Source organism: Bacillus rossius, chromosome 12 (genome assembly GCF_032445375.1).
Source record: "Bacillus rossius redtenbacheri isolate Brsri chromosome 12, Brsri_v3, whole genome shotgun sequence".
Lineage (NCBI taxonomy): Eukaryota > Metazoa > Arthropoda > Insecta > Phasmatodea > Bacillidae > Bacillus > Bacillus rossius.
Genome location: NC_086339.1, coordinates 23407581 through 23421781, shown reverse-complemented (window position 1 = coordinate 23421781; position 14201 = coordinate 23407581). Strand labels below are relative to the sequence as shown.

Here is a 14201-nt window from a genome sequence, read left to right as displayed (position 1 = left end):
ATGTGGCTAAAAAGTTAGGTATCTCCAAATCAACATTATCCACAATTCTCACCCAGCGATCCAGTTTGGAAGACAATAAAATGTAAAAAAAAAAATTCTTAACTTTTAAATTTTATATTTTTGATTTATTACAGCATTTTTGCAAACAGCTTGTCTTGATTCCAAAGGTAGGCTTACTGCTTTGGCAAACAACTTACCTACGTATTTCTGTATTGTACATATACATACTAGTATGTATGTATGTATGTAGTATGTATCTTGATCCCAAAGTATAGCTGTTAAAGTAATTGATGCTTGTACCACTCATATTGGTATTAGATTTTCTACTTTGTTTTTTAACAAGATCGAGTTATGTTCAAAACCCCAAAACAGGCAATCATTGTGATTTCGGTATAAAGAACTTCATTATAACAAACTGCCATAATTTTGGTCCCTTCGTGTTCTTTATAATGAAGCTCTACTGTATTGATTTTACAATTATAAATTTTTTTCATGACATCATTATGAACATGTTATTTAAAAGTTACCCCATAAATAAAGTATTTACTATCCGGGAGCTTTAGACACATTTCAATAAAGATTTTTAATGTAAATATATTTAAAAGCATAGTAAATTCTTTATTAAGTCACTCACTGTATTTTGTTGCTTTTAATTTGGTTAACGGATGTCAAACTTGTTTCCAGACACTTCCAAGGAAGGTTTGGTACTACTTAAAACAGCCATTGTATCCAAGCGCTGCACTACTGCACACATGAATAATTCTTGCGTGCATGCATGATGATTATTGAAGGATGACAACTATTAAAGTGTGTAAGCGTATATTTTTCTACAGTGTTTGTGACAAAAAAAAAAAGATGTGGCGCTAATATTTACGATGTGCATGGCAAATAAAAATACAGCTAACTCACGCTTTTCACCAGCTCATGGGCCTCGTTAGAGAATTTGTGGAAGTCGTTCAGACTTGCTGGATGGTGACATACTCAAAACATTCCAACAGTTCTGTAGCCAGTCGTTAGTCCTTCCTTGTACAGGCACTGTGTGCTTGCAGTGTGTTTAGACAAAATAAATACAGATTAAGTTCTTATTGTTCATTGCATTCGGTGAAATCTAATTATGAACATGCTTAATTCTATGTAGTCGTATAGATGAAAAAGAACACAATAAATCGGCCTCTCGTTACGGGAGGAAGAAAGTTTTGCTGTGAGCTTTCCTTCCGCCATTGAGTAAATGTCCCTACACCAAAGGCATGTGAGGGAAACAGCCACTTGCCATACATGCTATCACTTCAGGCCAATTTGCACACACCAGTGTCGTGACACTGCTGTCGCCAGCTAGTAAATCCACCAATGAGGTTGAAAATATTCTTCTAGGAATTTGCAGGGTTTTGTTACAATCGCTTGGCACATATCCGTGACCACCAGATACATAATTGTGAACAATAACTGAAAGTTAAGAGTAAAAATGTACAATGTACACCTTAGTGTCCCAACAAATGATGGATTTCAATGCTGTAAAAAAAAAAGTTTATGAGAAAGAGAAAATCTAACAGGAACAACAATAATGACAGAGTATATCTTATAGAGAAGATGGTGGGACTAAAACATTTGATATGTTTTACGTAGATAAAATTAAGATTTTATGTTGTATACATGGAAGTGAATAGCAGGAAGAAAGTAATTACTGCGGTATAATTTAAGGTTTCTCTAGGGCTTTATTTGCTAACACATCATGTAACTGCAGTGGGCTTGATACTGCTGCATGTGTATCTTACCTATTCTTTACAAATAAATTCAGGGTTTTTTTTAAATAAAAAGTATTTTACCTTAGCCAGTTGAAAATTAGACAAATGTTACACTTTTGGTTGTTTATTATAACAAACATCACAATATGAGAGGTTTACTCATTCTCCTCGCTACGCAGACGGGCATTGGCGTTCGTCACTCGGATAGACAGCTGCTGTGCTCTCTCGACAATAGCTTTCCTCTTCTTGGACGAGACAGCATGTGCTATCTCTGCACAATATTTTCTGTTCTGCATCATGAGGACTTCCAATTCCTGCAATTAACAACTCAGTTTATTCAACAAGTAAACCTGAAATATGCAAATTAGTTTCATGAAATAAATCACCAGACCCAATAAAATTGATTTTTACAAGCCAGGACAAAATTACCAGATGAATAAACAAGTAAAAGAAAAGCAGAAATGGATTCTTAATATTAATAAATACGAAAACATGTATAGTAATGTTTTAAGGCAGATTTTAACATGCTTTAACATTTCCACTACCAGTAAATATAGCAGCACAGCTGCAAAACTTGTGGGCGAAGGATGAAAATCTTTACAGTAGAAAATAAAAGTTATTTGTTTTTTGATCAACTATTGTACTTTCTTAAGATGTATGTGTGAAGTAGGAATAGAACAAAAAAAATCAATTTTTCCAGTATGATAATTATAAACATGGTCCATTTTTTATCCATGCCGTACCAAGGACGTTGTACCTGTTCTTTATAAAAAGACTGCAAGACAAAAAAAAACAGATTAAGTAACATTTGAAGAATGTGACACGGCCACTGCGAATAAACTTCACATCGTAGAAGTGGAAATATTTTATATTGTTAATGAATTTTGAAGGTTTCGTTGCATGTTTTTGTTATTCTTTACACGGTTTGTATCTGGTTGAATAACACTGTGTTTGCTGTTCGAACATACAGAAAAGACAAACCAATCTTTAAGTTCTGCAAAATAAATTGGCACAAATACAGTGAAACCTCTATTTAACAAATCTCAAGGGACCAAAATTTGTAGTGTTTGTTGTAAAGGGGTTTGTTAAATGGAGGTTTCGCACAATATATTTCTAGTCACCATAAAGCTTCACATAAATGGCTAGAACTGTCTTTTTGACTGTTTAATACGATATGAGGAATTAAACATGAAAAAGTACATAGAATACACTTGTTTAATGGCCAACCATTTGATGCTTGGAAATTATCAATTCCCATCCCCAGTGCTTCCTGGCATGCCTTTGTTGATGTTTGATGCCCTAGCCTCCATTAACAAGTCAAAAAGTATTTTGTCCAAATCATCATTTTTACATACTTTCACACGTTTTCGATTTGTTCCTACCAGAGAAGCGTTGTTTTCGATCTGTTCCCGGTTGGATAATATGGTCGAAAGTGTAGACGCCGGGATGTCGAAACGTTTAGCTATATCACTTTTTTTTCCACTTTCATCAACTGCATTTAAAATTTCTAATTTTATTTTAACGTTAATTTGTCGCCGCTTTTTAGGATTAGAATTCATTTTACAGTAGTAACGTGTTGATTTCCGTAACTACGTGTGGAAATAAATAAACAGTGAAAACTGAAAAAATGGAAATTGTACTACACCATAGTTAAAAATATTTGCGTGTGCGCATCTTTAACCATAGAAACGCAAAATACACTAGTTGTTCGTCTTGCCAGAGCGATGGTACGAGAGGTTTCCGCCACTAGCGCTAAATGTACCCGCCATTTTGAACAAAGTGTGGCATGTATACACGACGTGTGTTATCCATGATGCTTTGTTTATTTATTGCCTTCCGCGATGTTGCTTATTATTTTAAGGTTATACGCACGTATTTTTAAGCAGTGAATGCAAAAAAATTAGTGGATGTCTTGTAGGAGATGTTTATTTTTGCGTGTTTTTCAATAGCGGCAGTTCGTTGTAAAGGGAATTTCACTATTTCAGAACAAATAAAATTTGGTATTTAGAGGTTAAAACAGCATTGATCTTATGGCGGTTCGGCGGGACCAAAATTTTATTTCGTTGTATGGGGTTTTTCGTTAAATAGAATATTCGTTAATGGAGGTTTTACTGTAGTAATTTTACAGAGTTGTACAACACACAAAATCCTGTAAGAGAACCTTATTGTTAGAGACCCGTAAAAATCCCGGGTTCATTTCGTGTTATGCTAAAATTCAAATAATTATACCTTAGTGCTGCTTCTGTCGTGGGTTCACTGTTAATCTGGAGTACTGAGGGCCAATTAGCGACCCTCACTCATAGAAGTGTCGAATCACAGGCCACCCAGTCGAGACGACTCACAAGTCAGCAGCCAATGAACATTTGGCATTTTCCCGAGTGTGTAGAGGATATTGGAGTCTATCCTGGAGGTCATTGAACCCGCGAATTTTCCGGGTCTCTACTTATTGTTAATTACCTAGTTTCAAACACTTTAATGCCTACACTAGGGTTGGGTAGGTACCGGTTCTCGGTTCTAACCATTTTAACAGGCACGGAGAAACAGATGGAAATGTTGGTACCGGAACCAGCAATATAGCAAAATTCCTTACGAAAATAATCTTTCACTACATTTTAACGTCAGAATAAAATGGCTCAATTCATGTCTAATTTGCACAAAAATTCATGTTTTAACTTCAATAAAATAATAATCATTACTATAATAGAATTTACTCATGAAAAAATTTAATTTTCTCATCAGATGTACCAAACAAAATATATAAGGTGCCACAGTACATCAGTTTTTAAAATAGGCAACTAATCAACCTGTATTTATTGGTATTGGTGAATGATTCTTAATATTACTGTAATAATTATAGGTGTTCCAAATTTAATGCTACTTATGCAGTGCTGTGGAGTGTATGTGCCATGCAGCTGCAGCCATCTAGCAGATTAACTAGTAACTGTCCCTTTGAGGCAAATAGGATAGCTTTGAAAGTGGTACATTTTTGGCATGGACGAAGGCGCCACAGAAATGTAGCAAGCAATGCTGAGAAAATAAAATAATGTAGTATTTTTAGTTGACTACCAAGTGTTTGTGTATCAAAATTATTTCAAGAGAGTCTAAATACACAAATAATTTTAAAAACCATTTATCGAATGTTCATTTTTTGGCAACTGGAAACCTTAAAACATCCAGGACATAAGTCTGCACCTGCTAATAGCAGTGCCACCTCTTTGTCAAATACACCAACAAGAACCAACTGTATTGAAATAAACTTTTGTAAACCACTTGGGAGTGGGCGTGAAAATGTTCCGACACATGTTTCTTGTGAAGAAGCATTGGGCGAACATTAGTGGGCTGTGGATGATCCAAAATTTCAGGAGAACCCCCAAAATTAAACCCATAAAATTGGGCTCTGAGGCTAGCAGTTCCAGCAAATCTGGAATGTCACCAGTTTTGTCTCCAAACAGTGAAAAATCTAGTACCCGACCTAAAATAATCAGATACACATCGTCTGCTGCAAACCCGCCAACATTACTTCAAGCTTATGACAAAGTTAAGTACGCGCTACCAACATTTCTGATTCAAAAAGTAATTTTATTAACATAGGAAAAATATTTAAGTTCTAATAAGATTAAAAAAAGCATAAAGTTGAACGTTTTCTATTGTTAGCTCTCAAAAATTTCCTGACCCATAAGAAAAATTCCCCATTTTTACCTTGACTTGTTTTAAACTCCCCGACTTCTCCCTTTTCCCGGTCTGTAGTCACCCTGTTAAGTTTTTATCAGCAATGCTACTAGAAAATTTGTAATTGGCATTAAATTCAATTATCTACCAGTGTAAGCAAAATTGTTTTACACAACTTACCCTGACATTATGGACCAAGACCTTTCTGAAACCACAGGGAAGCATGTGCTTAGTCTTCTTGTTGCTACCATAACCCACAGACGGCATCAAGTACTGGCCCTTGAAGCGACGACGAACTCTGTTATCAATACCTTTCGGTTTCCTCCATGCTCGCTGAAACATAAGTCAGACAGACTGTAGACATGCTTAAATAGAGGCATATAATATGGTCATTATCTAGAGCTCTACAAATTTGTATTTAGAAAGACATAATGTCTTTCGAGGTAGTTGCAAGGTCTTTCGACAATACCATAAAAATATTTAAGCAAACTAAGAATTAAATTTCTAATAAAAGGAAAGACATGAAATGCATCATTGGGACTGCAGCAATACACAGTACACAGTTGACGGTGTTGGATGCTTTTTCTTTGTTTTCTCTGCTCTTTCCTTCATCCTTTAAAAACAAATACGCTGGAGACAGTGCATTTCAAAAACCAACTTGAGCAAGTGAGACCCAAGTGTTTAGATATGTTGTCTAGGTCAAGCCTTGCACACAGAACCTGGAATCCCTAGATTAGAACTGCTGTTGTAATAAAACAAAAAATCTGGAGTAATTCAATGAGAAGCCATGACAATGGGTAAATATGTATTGTACGGATTAGCGCCAAAAAAAATCGTACAAATATGAAATAACTTTCATTATATGCTATCTTACGTCCTCTTTTCAGAACCGCCTGCGGAGATAAAAAATTCCAATTACTTTAGGAGATATCCAATTTTTTAACATTCATTTTTTGGCAATTTTTTTAGAAAAAAATTTTAAAAATTTGAAAATACCTTTATTCTGTGCTCTTAAACTTCCTCTTTTCATTAAACCCGGATGAGATAAGAAATTCCAAATACTTTTGGAGATATCGAATTTTTTAATTTTCATCCTGTGCACTCATGCGGCTATACCCGACGTGTGTACTAATTTGACCGTTGCCGTGTGCGCCTGAATGTCTAAATAACAGAAATTTTCCATTAGGTAAGGTTAGTTACATTATAAATACTTCAAAATAAACGGAAATTAAAAATAATATCAATTTATTTTACATGTTGTATAGTTTTAAGTATTTATAATGTAGCTGACCTGACCTAACTAACCGGGACAAAGGATGAACGGAATAAACTCACGTAAGTTTCTTTTTACATGATGTATTCGTTCACGTGAGAGTCCTAAGATCCACATTAAGTTCTGCCATTCCCGATTACACCCGAATATTCACCTTCGGCCAACCTCGGGATTTTTTTATTTTTGCGCAGGAAAAATGAATTGAAATATTAAAAGTGGTCGGATAGGTTAGCTACATTAAAACACTTTAAAACCCTTTGGATGGTTAGTTAGGTTAGTATAGCTACATTAAAATAAACAGAGAAATATAAATATTAATAAATAAACCCGAGGTTGGCCGAAGGTGAATTGTTCGGGTGTAATCGGGAATGGCAGAACTTTATGTGCATCTTAGGTTTCTCCGTTCGGGAACATCGCAAAAAAAAAATCATACTTGTAAACAAGCAACCGTTATCGCCGCATGAGTGCACAGGATGAAAATTAAAAAATTCGATATCTCCAAAAGTATTTGGAATTTCTTATCTCAGCCGGGTTCAATGAAAAGAGGAAGTTTAAGAGCACAGAATAAAGGTATTTTCGGATTTTTTAATTTTTTTTAAAAAAAAATCGCCAAAAAATGAAGATTAAAAAATTCGATATCTCCTAAAGTAATTGGAATTTTTTATCTCCGCAGGCGGTTCTGAAAAGAGGACGTAAGATAGCATATAATGAAAGTTATTTCATATTTGTACGATTTTTTTTGGCGCTAATCCGTACAATACATATTTACCTGACAATGTTCTACGATAATTAAGCTGATAAAGAAAAGGTACAGGAAACAATTACTAATTCACTGTCGCAATATTACACGTTTACTTTGCCCTATTGTGGGCACATTGTTTCAGGAGTATGATAAGTAAAAGCCTATCATAGTTACATATTGTTGTTTAATCATAAGATATGAGTTATAGGGATGATTCATAAAAACTTCAGTTCTAGCCAAAATTAATAAAATAATTACCCTTGACCTAGAACTAACTTTTATTGTGAGTTTACAGTATTTCAAGTGTAGCTAACCTAACATAGCAAACAGCATAGCTTTCAATTTTTATGGCGAGGTATAAAAAAGTCTTGACCTTAAAAATGAAAAATTGTCTTCACTGAATAGTTACAAAATAGTTTAAATTTTCTTTAGCACAAAGCTTCACTTTATTCTTTATTACCACGATGCATTATATACAAATAGTATCAGAAAAATTCTAAATACATTGCACATACACAGCTATATGGTAAAACTGTCTCTCCAACACGAGTGTGATTTTAAGCCCTGTTATGTATAAAATCAGCTGTGCTTTCTCATGACTTAATATGTGGATGCTACCACTGAAGCCATCAATGGACAGAAGCCTGCCACTTTTAGTGATTAGCACATATTATTAGGCCTAAATTTACCCTTGAAAACACGTTTCTTAATTCATATTGGTTCGTGAAAAAATAACAGTTTAATATCTGTTTTCACATTGCTGCCAACATTGTTTACCCGTAATCACGTATCTCTTTGTTTAGCACAATTGTAGCCGAATATGGAAAATTAAGAATACATTAATTCTTTTGTTTTACATATTGAAATTCATTCCTGGATCCCGAAGGTTTATCCTGTGTTACATGATGCTTGCTGCTTTAGTTCAGTACGTCGAAAGATCCTGTTGGCTTGATCCTGTGGTACATGATGCTAACTGTATTAATTTAGTGCGTTAGAAGATCCTGTACATGAAAACAATATTGTCATATAATGAATTATGATTGTAAGTCAAATAAAAAGAATTTCTTCAACCTTCAATCAGAAATTTTAATTATTTCGTGATTTCTGTCATATACAGATTCTTCCAATGTGCTGAACTAAAACAGCAAGTATCATGTACCACATGATCAAGCCAAAATGATCATGCATACAATCAGGATCTTTCGACGTACTGAATTAAAACGGAAAGCATCATGTAACACAAGATCAGTATGAACAGAATCAAACCTTCAGGATCCAGGGTTAAACTGGGTTACATGAAACAACAGCCATATCAAACACAGAATACAAAATGACTATAATCAAAGAATCCCTGGGAATGACTGCAAAATTCAATGTGTAGCCAATTCAGTGCTCAGCACATATTCCTCAGAGAAAATGAATAACAAGTATATTCAAATTTTTGCCTCCCAATTAGATTCAATCATTGTGTGACTCAAAAATAGTACTTACTTTAATCACTGTAACAAAACATTTCGTAATACAACTACTTATTCTAATAAAAAAAACTAACATGACAAAACAAAAATTTCGTAATACTATTACTTATTCTAATAAAAAAAACGGTTAATATGTATTGTACGGATTAGCGCCAAAAAAAATCTTACAAATATGAAATAACTTTCATTATATGCTATCTTACGTCCTCTGTTCAGAACCGCCTGCGGAGATTAAAAATTCCAATTACTTTTGGAGATATCGAATTTTTTAATATTCATTTTTTGGCTATTTTTTTTAAAAATCCGAAAATACCTTTATTCTGTGCTCTTTAACTTCATCTTTTCATTAAACCCGGCGGAGATCAGAAATTCCAAATACTTTAGGAGATATTGAATTTTTTAATTTTCATGTTGTGCACTGATGCGGCGTTCGAGCGGGAAGCCTACGATTCACACATCCTTCTGGACATACCCGAATACTCACGTTGGCAAGCCTTCTTTTCTTAAAATTAGCAAGAAGTAATTAAAAATACTTTAAAACATTGTAAATGGTTGGTTATATTAGGTAAGTATAGGTACATTAAAAAAACTGTAAAATCATTTTATGGTTGCTTAGCAAATAACATTTTAATATGTAGCTATCCAGCGCTAGGAAACCGTTTACATGATTTCACAGTATTTTTAATGTAGCTATCCTAACCAAATCAACCATCCACAATGTTTTGAAGTATTTATAATGTAGCTAACATAACCTAATTGACCATTAGTTTTCATGAGTTGCATATTTATTTACAATAAACAAAAAAAAAGAAGATGCACGATCGGGCGTTTGCCTCTCGTCTGTTGAAAGAAGGCTTGCCAACGTGAGTATTCGGATATGTCCAGAAGGAGGAGTGAATCGTAGGCTTCCCGCGTTCACCATTGTTGCTTGTTTACAAGTATTATTATTTATTTTTTTCGCGACGTAGTTGAACGACTACATCACGTAAAAAGAAAATTACGTGAGTTCCTACTGTTCATCCTTTTTCCCGGTTTGTTAGGTCAGGTCAGCTACATTATAAATACTTTAAAACTAAACAACCATTAAAATTAATTTTTATTATTTTTAATGTCCGTTCAGTTTCAAAGTATTTATAATGTAGCTGACCTGACCTAATCTACCTTTGTCCCGTTTTGTTAGGTCAGGTCAGTTACATTATAAATACTTAAAACTATACAAGTAAAATTAATTGATATTATTTTTAATTTCCGTTTATTTTGAAGTATTTATCATGTAACTAACCTTACCTAATGGAAAATTTCTGTTATTTAGGCATTCACGCACACACGGCAAAATATAAAATGGCGTCTGTTGAATGATTACATAGGGCTTGTATTGAAAAATAAGAACGGCGATATCTCCAAAAGTAATTGGAATTTTTAATCTCCGCAGGCGGTTTTGAAAAGAGGGCGTAAAAGAGCATATAATGAAAGTTATTTCATATTTGTACGATTTTTTTTGGCGCTAATCCGTACACTACAAACCGGGAAAAAGGATGAACAGTAGGAACTCACGTAATTTTCTTTTTACGTGATGTAGTCGTTCAACTACGTCGCGAAAAAAAAAAAAATTATCATACTTGTAAGCAAGCAACAATGGTGAACGCGGGAAGCCTACGATTCACTCATCTTTCTGGACATACCCAAATACTCACGTTGGCAAGCCTTCTTTCAACAGACGAGAGGCAAACGCCCGATCGTGCATCCTCGGTTTTTTTTTGTTGTAAATAAATATGCAACTCATGAAAACTAATGGTCAATTAGGTTATGTTAGCTACATTATAAATACTTTAAAACAATGTGGATAGTTGATTTGGTTAGGATAGCTACATTAAAAATACTGTGAAATCATGTAAACGGTTTCCTAGCGCTGGATAGCTACATATTAAAAAGTTATTTGCTAAGCAAACATAAAATGATTTTACAGTTTTTTTAATGTAGCTATACTTACCTAATCTAACCAACCATTTACAATGTTTTAAAGTATTTTTAATTACTTCTTGCTAATTTTAAGAAAAGAAGGCTTGCCAACGTGAGTATTCAGGTATGTCCAGAAGGATGAGTGAATCGTAGGCTTCCCGCTGAACGCCGCATCAGTGCACAGCATGAAAATTATAAAATTCCATATCTCCTAAAGTATTTGGAATTTCTGATCTCCGCCGGGTTTAATGAAAAGAGGAAGTTAAAGAGCACAGAATAAAGGTATTTTTGGAATTTTAAATTTTTCTTTAACAAATATTGCCCAAATCTGAAAATTAAAAAATTCAATATCTCCGGAATTTCTTATCTCCGCAGGCGGTTATGAAAAGAGGACGTAAAATAGCATATAATGAAAGTTATTTTATATTTGTACGATTTTTTTTTGGCGCTAATCCGTACACTACATATTTACCCAGGAATTAAAGAAACCTTCCTTTCAGAGCTAATGAAAAAATAGAACAAACAATGAATGTCAACAGCATTGTAAAAGCACAGAAATGGTAATTTAGAGTAAAAAAAATTGAATTTTTTTTTAACAAACTAGTAGGAATTACGAAACCATTCCGTCGGAGTAAATTTAGTAGTGTGTGACAACCATTATTTCCAATATTTTCTTTCCATTCTAGAAAGCCACTCTGACTATAATATTACTATGAGTATTTTTTTTTTAAATACATTTAATATTTAACCACAGAAAAGCCGCGAAGAATATTACCCAATGTAATGTCATTCATATTAGGATAAGGGAATGGACCACACGGACGTTCGAACTGTTGTAGACGGTAGTTAACACACATTATGGGAGATGAAGTCAGCTTACCTTTATTTTCTTGTATCGATCACTTTGATGGCGAATAAACCTCTTCGTCCTCTTTTTGACGATCTCCGGTCTGTAAACCGGGCGTATTGTCATGTTGCTAAAAGAAAATATATAATTATTAACTAATCCAACACGCTACAATACAGCAATCAAATAGTCTTAATAAAACAATAAAAATCCAAAACTGTTGCAATAACTAATTTATTTGATAACCTTCAAATCGCTTACTATTATTACTTAGTAAAATTAAAGAAGGATTACATAGTTAAAATACGATTTTATATTACCTTCCTTTGAAATTTCTAACCTAACCAAACTGGTTACCAAGAAGAAAGCATAGACTACAACACACGGATGTAGGTATAGAGCAAAATTAGTATCACAAAAAAATTGGTGTTAAAAAATACTAATTCCTACAGAAATATAAATAACTACAGCGAAATTAAATTATATGTTATGTTAATATAGATGTACGAACACAATTAAACCTATTTATCAACACTGCTGTAAACATGAAGTTAAGAATTTTCAGGAAACAGTATTATGTGACTTATTTTATGTCCCTTTTAAACTTACCATGGCCGTGTTGTTCCGCCTGAAACATTGCAAAAATGGTACTTGATAACGTCTAATGATGTTTATTAAAAATGAATTCGATTCTCTATCGTGAGAAACGTTATTTCATATAAAAGTAATTTACACCCGTTACCAAAAAGCAAAACACTACAATTTGGTCAATGTTTTGGGCAACTACCAATGTGGCACAAAAATAGCTGAAGAAAAATAAACCGATTTCAAACATTTATCTTGTAATCAAGCGGACATGACTACCCTCTGGCTTTATTACTAAATATCATTTATTATATTTGTTTGCAAGGCATACTGCAGGAAATGAACAAACATACACATAAAGACTAAATAATGTATTATTCCATATTGGTAAGAAACTTTTAAAAAAAATCGATTTTATAAAAATGATAATCAAATTAAGTTGACGTTGTCCGACCGAAGGCCACCCTAAAGCCCGACCTGCAACCGCCAGTATCCGACCCCGTTAACGGAACGCACCCCTAGCCATGGCCCCACCATCCAAGTCGGGCGAGCCATATATATGATAAATGACATATCTCAGTCAATGGATAAGCGATACACAATATACTTTTCTTTTATAGCCATTTCATTTAATTCCCTTACCTGAATGTTTCTCTGGCTATTTTATTAATTTTTTTTCCTCCTGTTAAAATTTCTCTAAATGTGCCAACAAATCAGTGCACAAACACACGTGTGTTTTAGCTAAATAAGCAGGAACGATATACTTAAACAAGTGTATTTTTATTTGATTCGAGTTTTTTTTAATACCGAAACACACGAATCTGTAAACATTTTCATAAATATTTGTTTTCATAGTAAGTATTTGAACCAGAACTGAAGTTGACATTTGCATTACAGGATAAAGATTTTTCCTACAAATAAAATAAACATTTGTTTTTTTAAATATATGTCAATACAATTTTCCATTTCTAGGGGGCTGATTTTAAGACTAATTTTTTTAAACATTGCTTGTACATTTATACACATAGCTTCAATCTTCAATGTACACCATAATAGGAATAGAGATGAAAACAATAAGTAAAATTAGCTGTCTTTTAAGAGAAGTGTTCCTTTCCTCATTATGATTTACCTAGTACCAGTGATGTTACAACCAAAACGATCAAGCCACACTTCAAAACAAACTTTTCCTTACCCTGACAATGTACGGTACACTGAGTTCTCTACCGAAATTAACTTTTGGATCATTCCTTTAGAGGAATTATTTACACAGCGTCAAGAATAGGGGCCCGTTCTAGGCCGCAGCGTACGCAACTACAAAAATAAAAAATTTTAAACTAAAAACTTGGCAGCTAATTAATTGCACACTAAACATTTAATTTTTAAGGGTTGCAGCCGTTTTCTTTCTTTTTGCTAGCAGGAACAACAGAGTTTTATAGATTTTGGAGAGGGTGTTTGTTGTGTGTGTATATATATATATCCCATCATACCCTCCTCTGTATGTGCCCCTGGCCCTTGGTGATGTTCAGGCGCGTAGGAACCCTGGGGTGGGGGGGGGGGGGGGGGGGGGGTCGACCCAGGCGACTGCCTGGCCATAACATTTGATGGCCGGGCAAAGTGATGGTTTTGCCCGGCCATTGCATCAGATGAACAAGATGCATTGCCTTCATTGCAATGCTAAGTGGTTTTGTGGGATTTTCTTGTCTGTGCGTTACTTTATTCTTAAAATAAATTAAGACTTTTCGATAAGTTTACAGGCACAATAAATACGGCAACTGTTCGTTTTCTTCTAAATATTCACGTTTCACAGTGCTGATAGCGGAAATATTATTGTGGGATATAAGACCAGTAAATGTTTCCGCTCGTTGCAGTAGCTTATTCTCCGTTTTTGTCCACCCTTGTCTACCTG

At 34.1% G+C, this 14201-nt stretch overlaps 1 protein-coding gene across 1 annotated transcript; it reads right to left on the bottom strand.

The window, feature by feature from the left end:
- Positions 1 to 1850: 1850 nt before the first annotated feature.
- On the bottom strand, positions 1851 to 12123 carry LOC134537710 (large ribosomal subunit protein eL32). Its single transcript, XM_063378441.1, has 4 exons — positions 12031 to 12123; positions 11744 to 11840; positions 5592 to 5744; positions 1851 to 2056 (listed from the first exon to the last, which is right to left on the bottom strand). The coding sequence occupies exons 2-4, from the start codon at positions 11834 to 11836 to the stop codon at positions 1898 to 1900; spliced, it is 405 nt and encodes a 134-aa protein (XP_063234511.1). The 5' UTR covers positions 11837 to 11840; positions 12031 to 12123; the 3' UTR covers positions 1851 to 1897.
- Positions 12124 to 14201: the final 2078 nt, after the last annotated feature.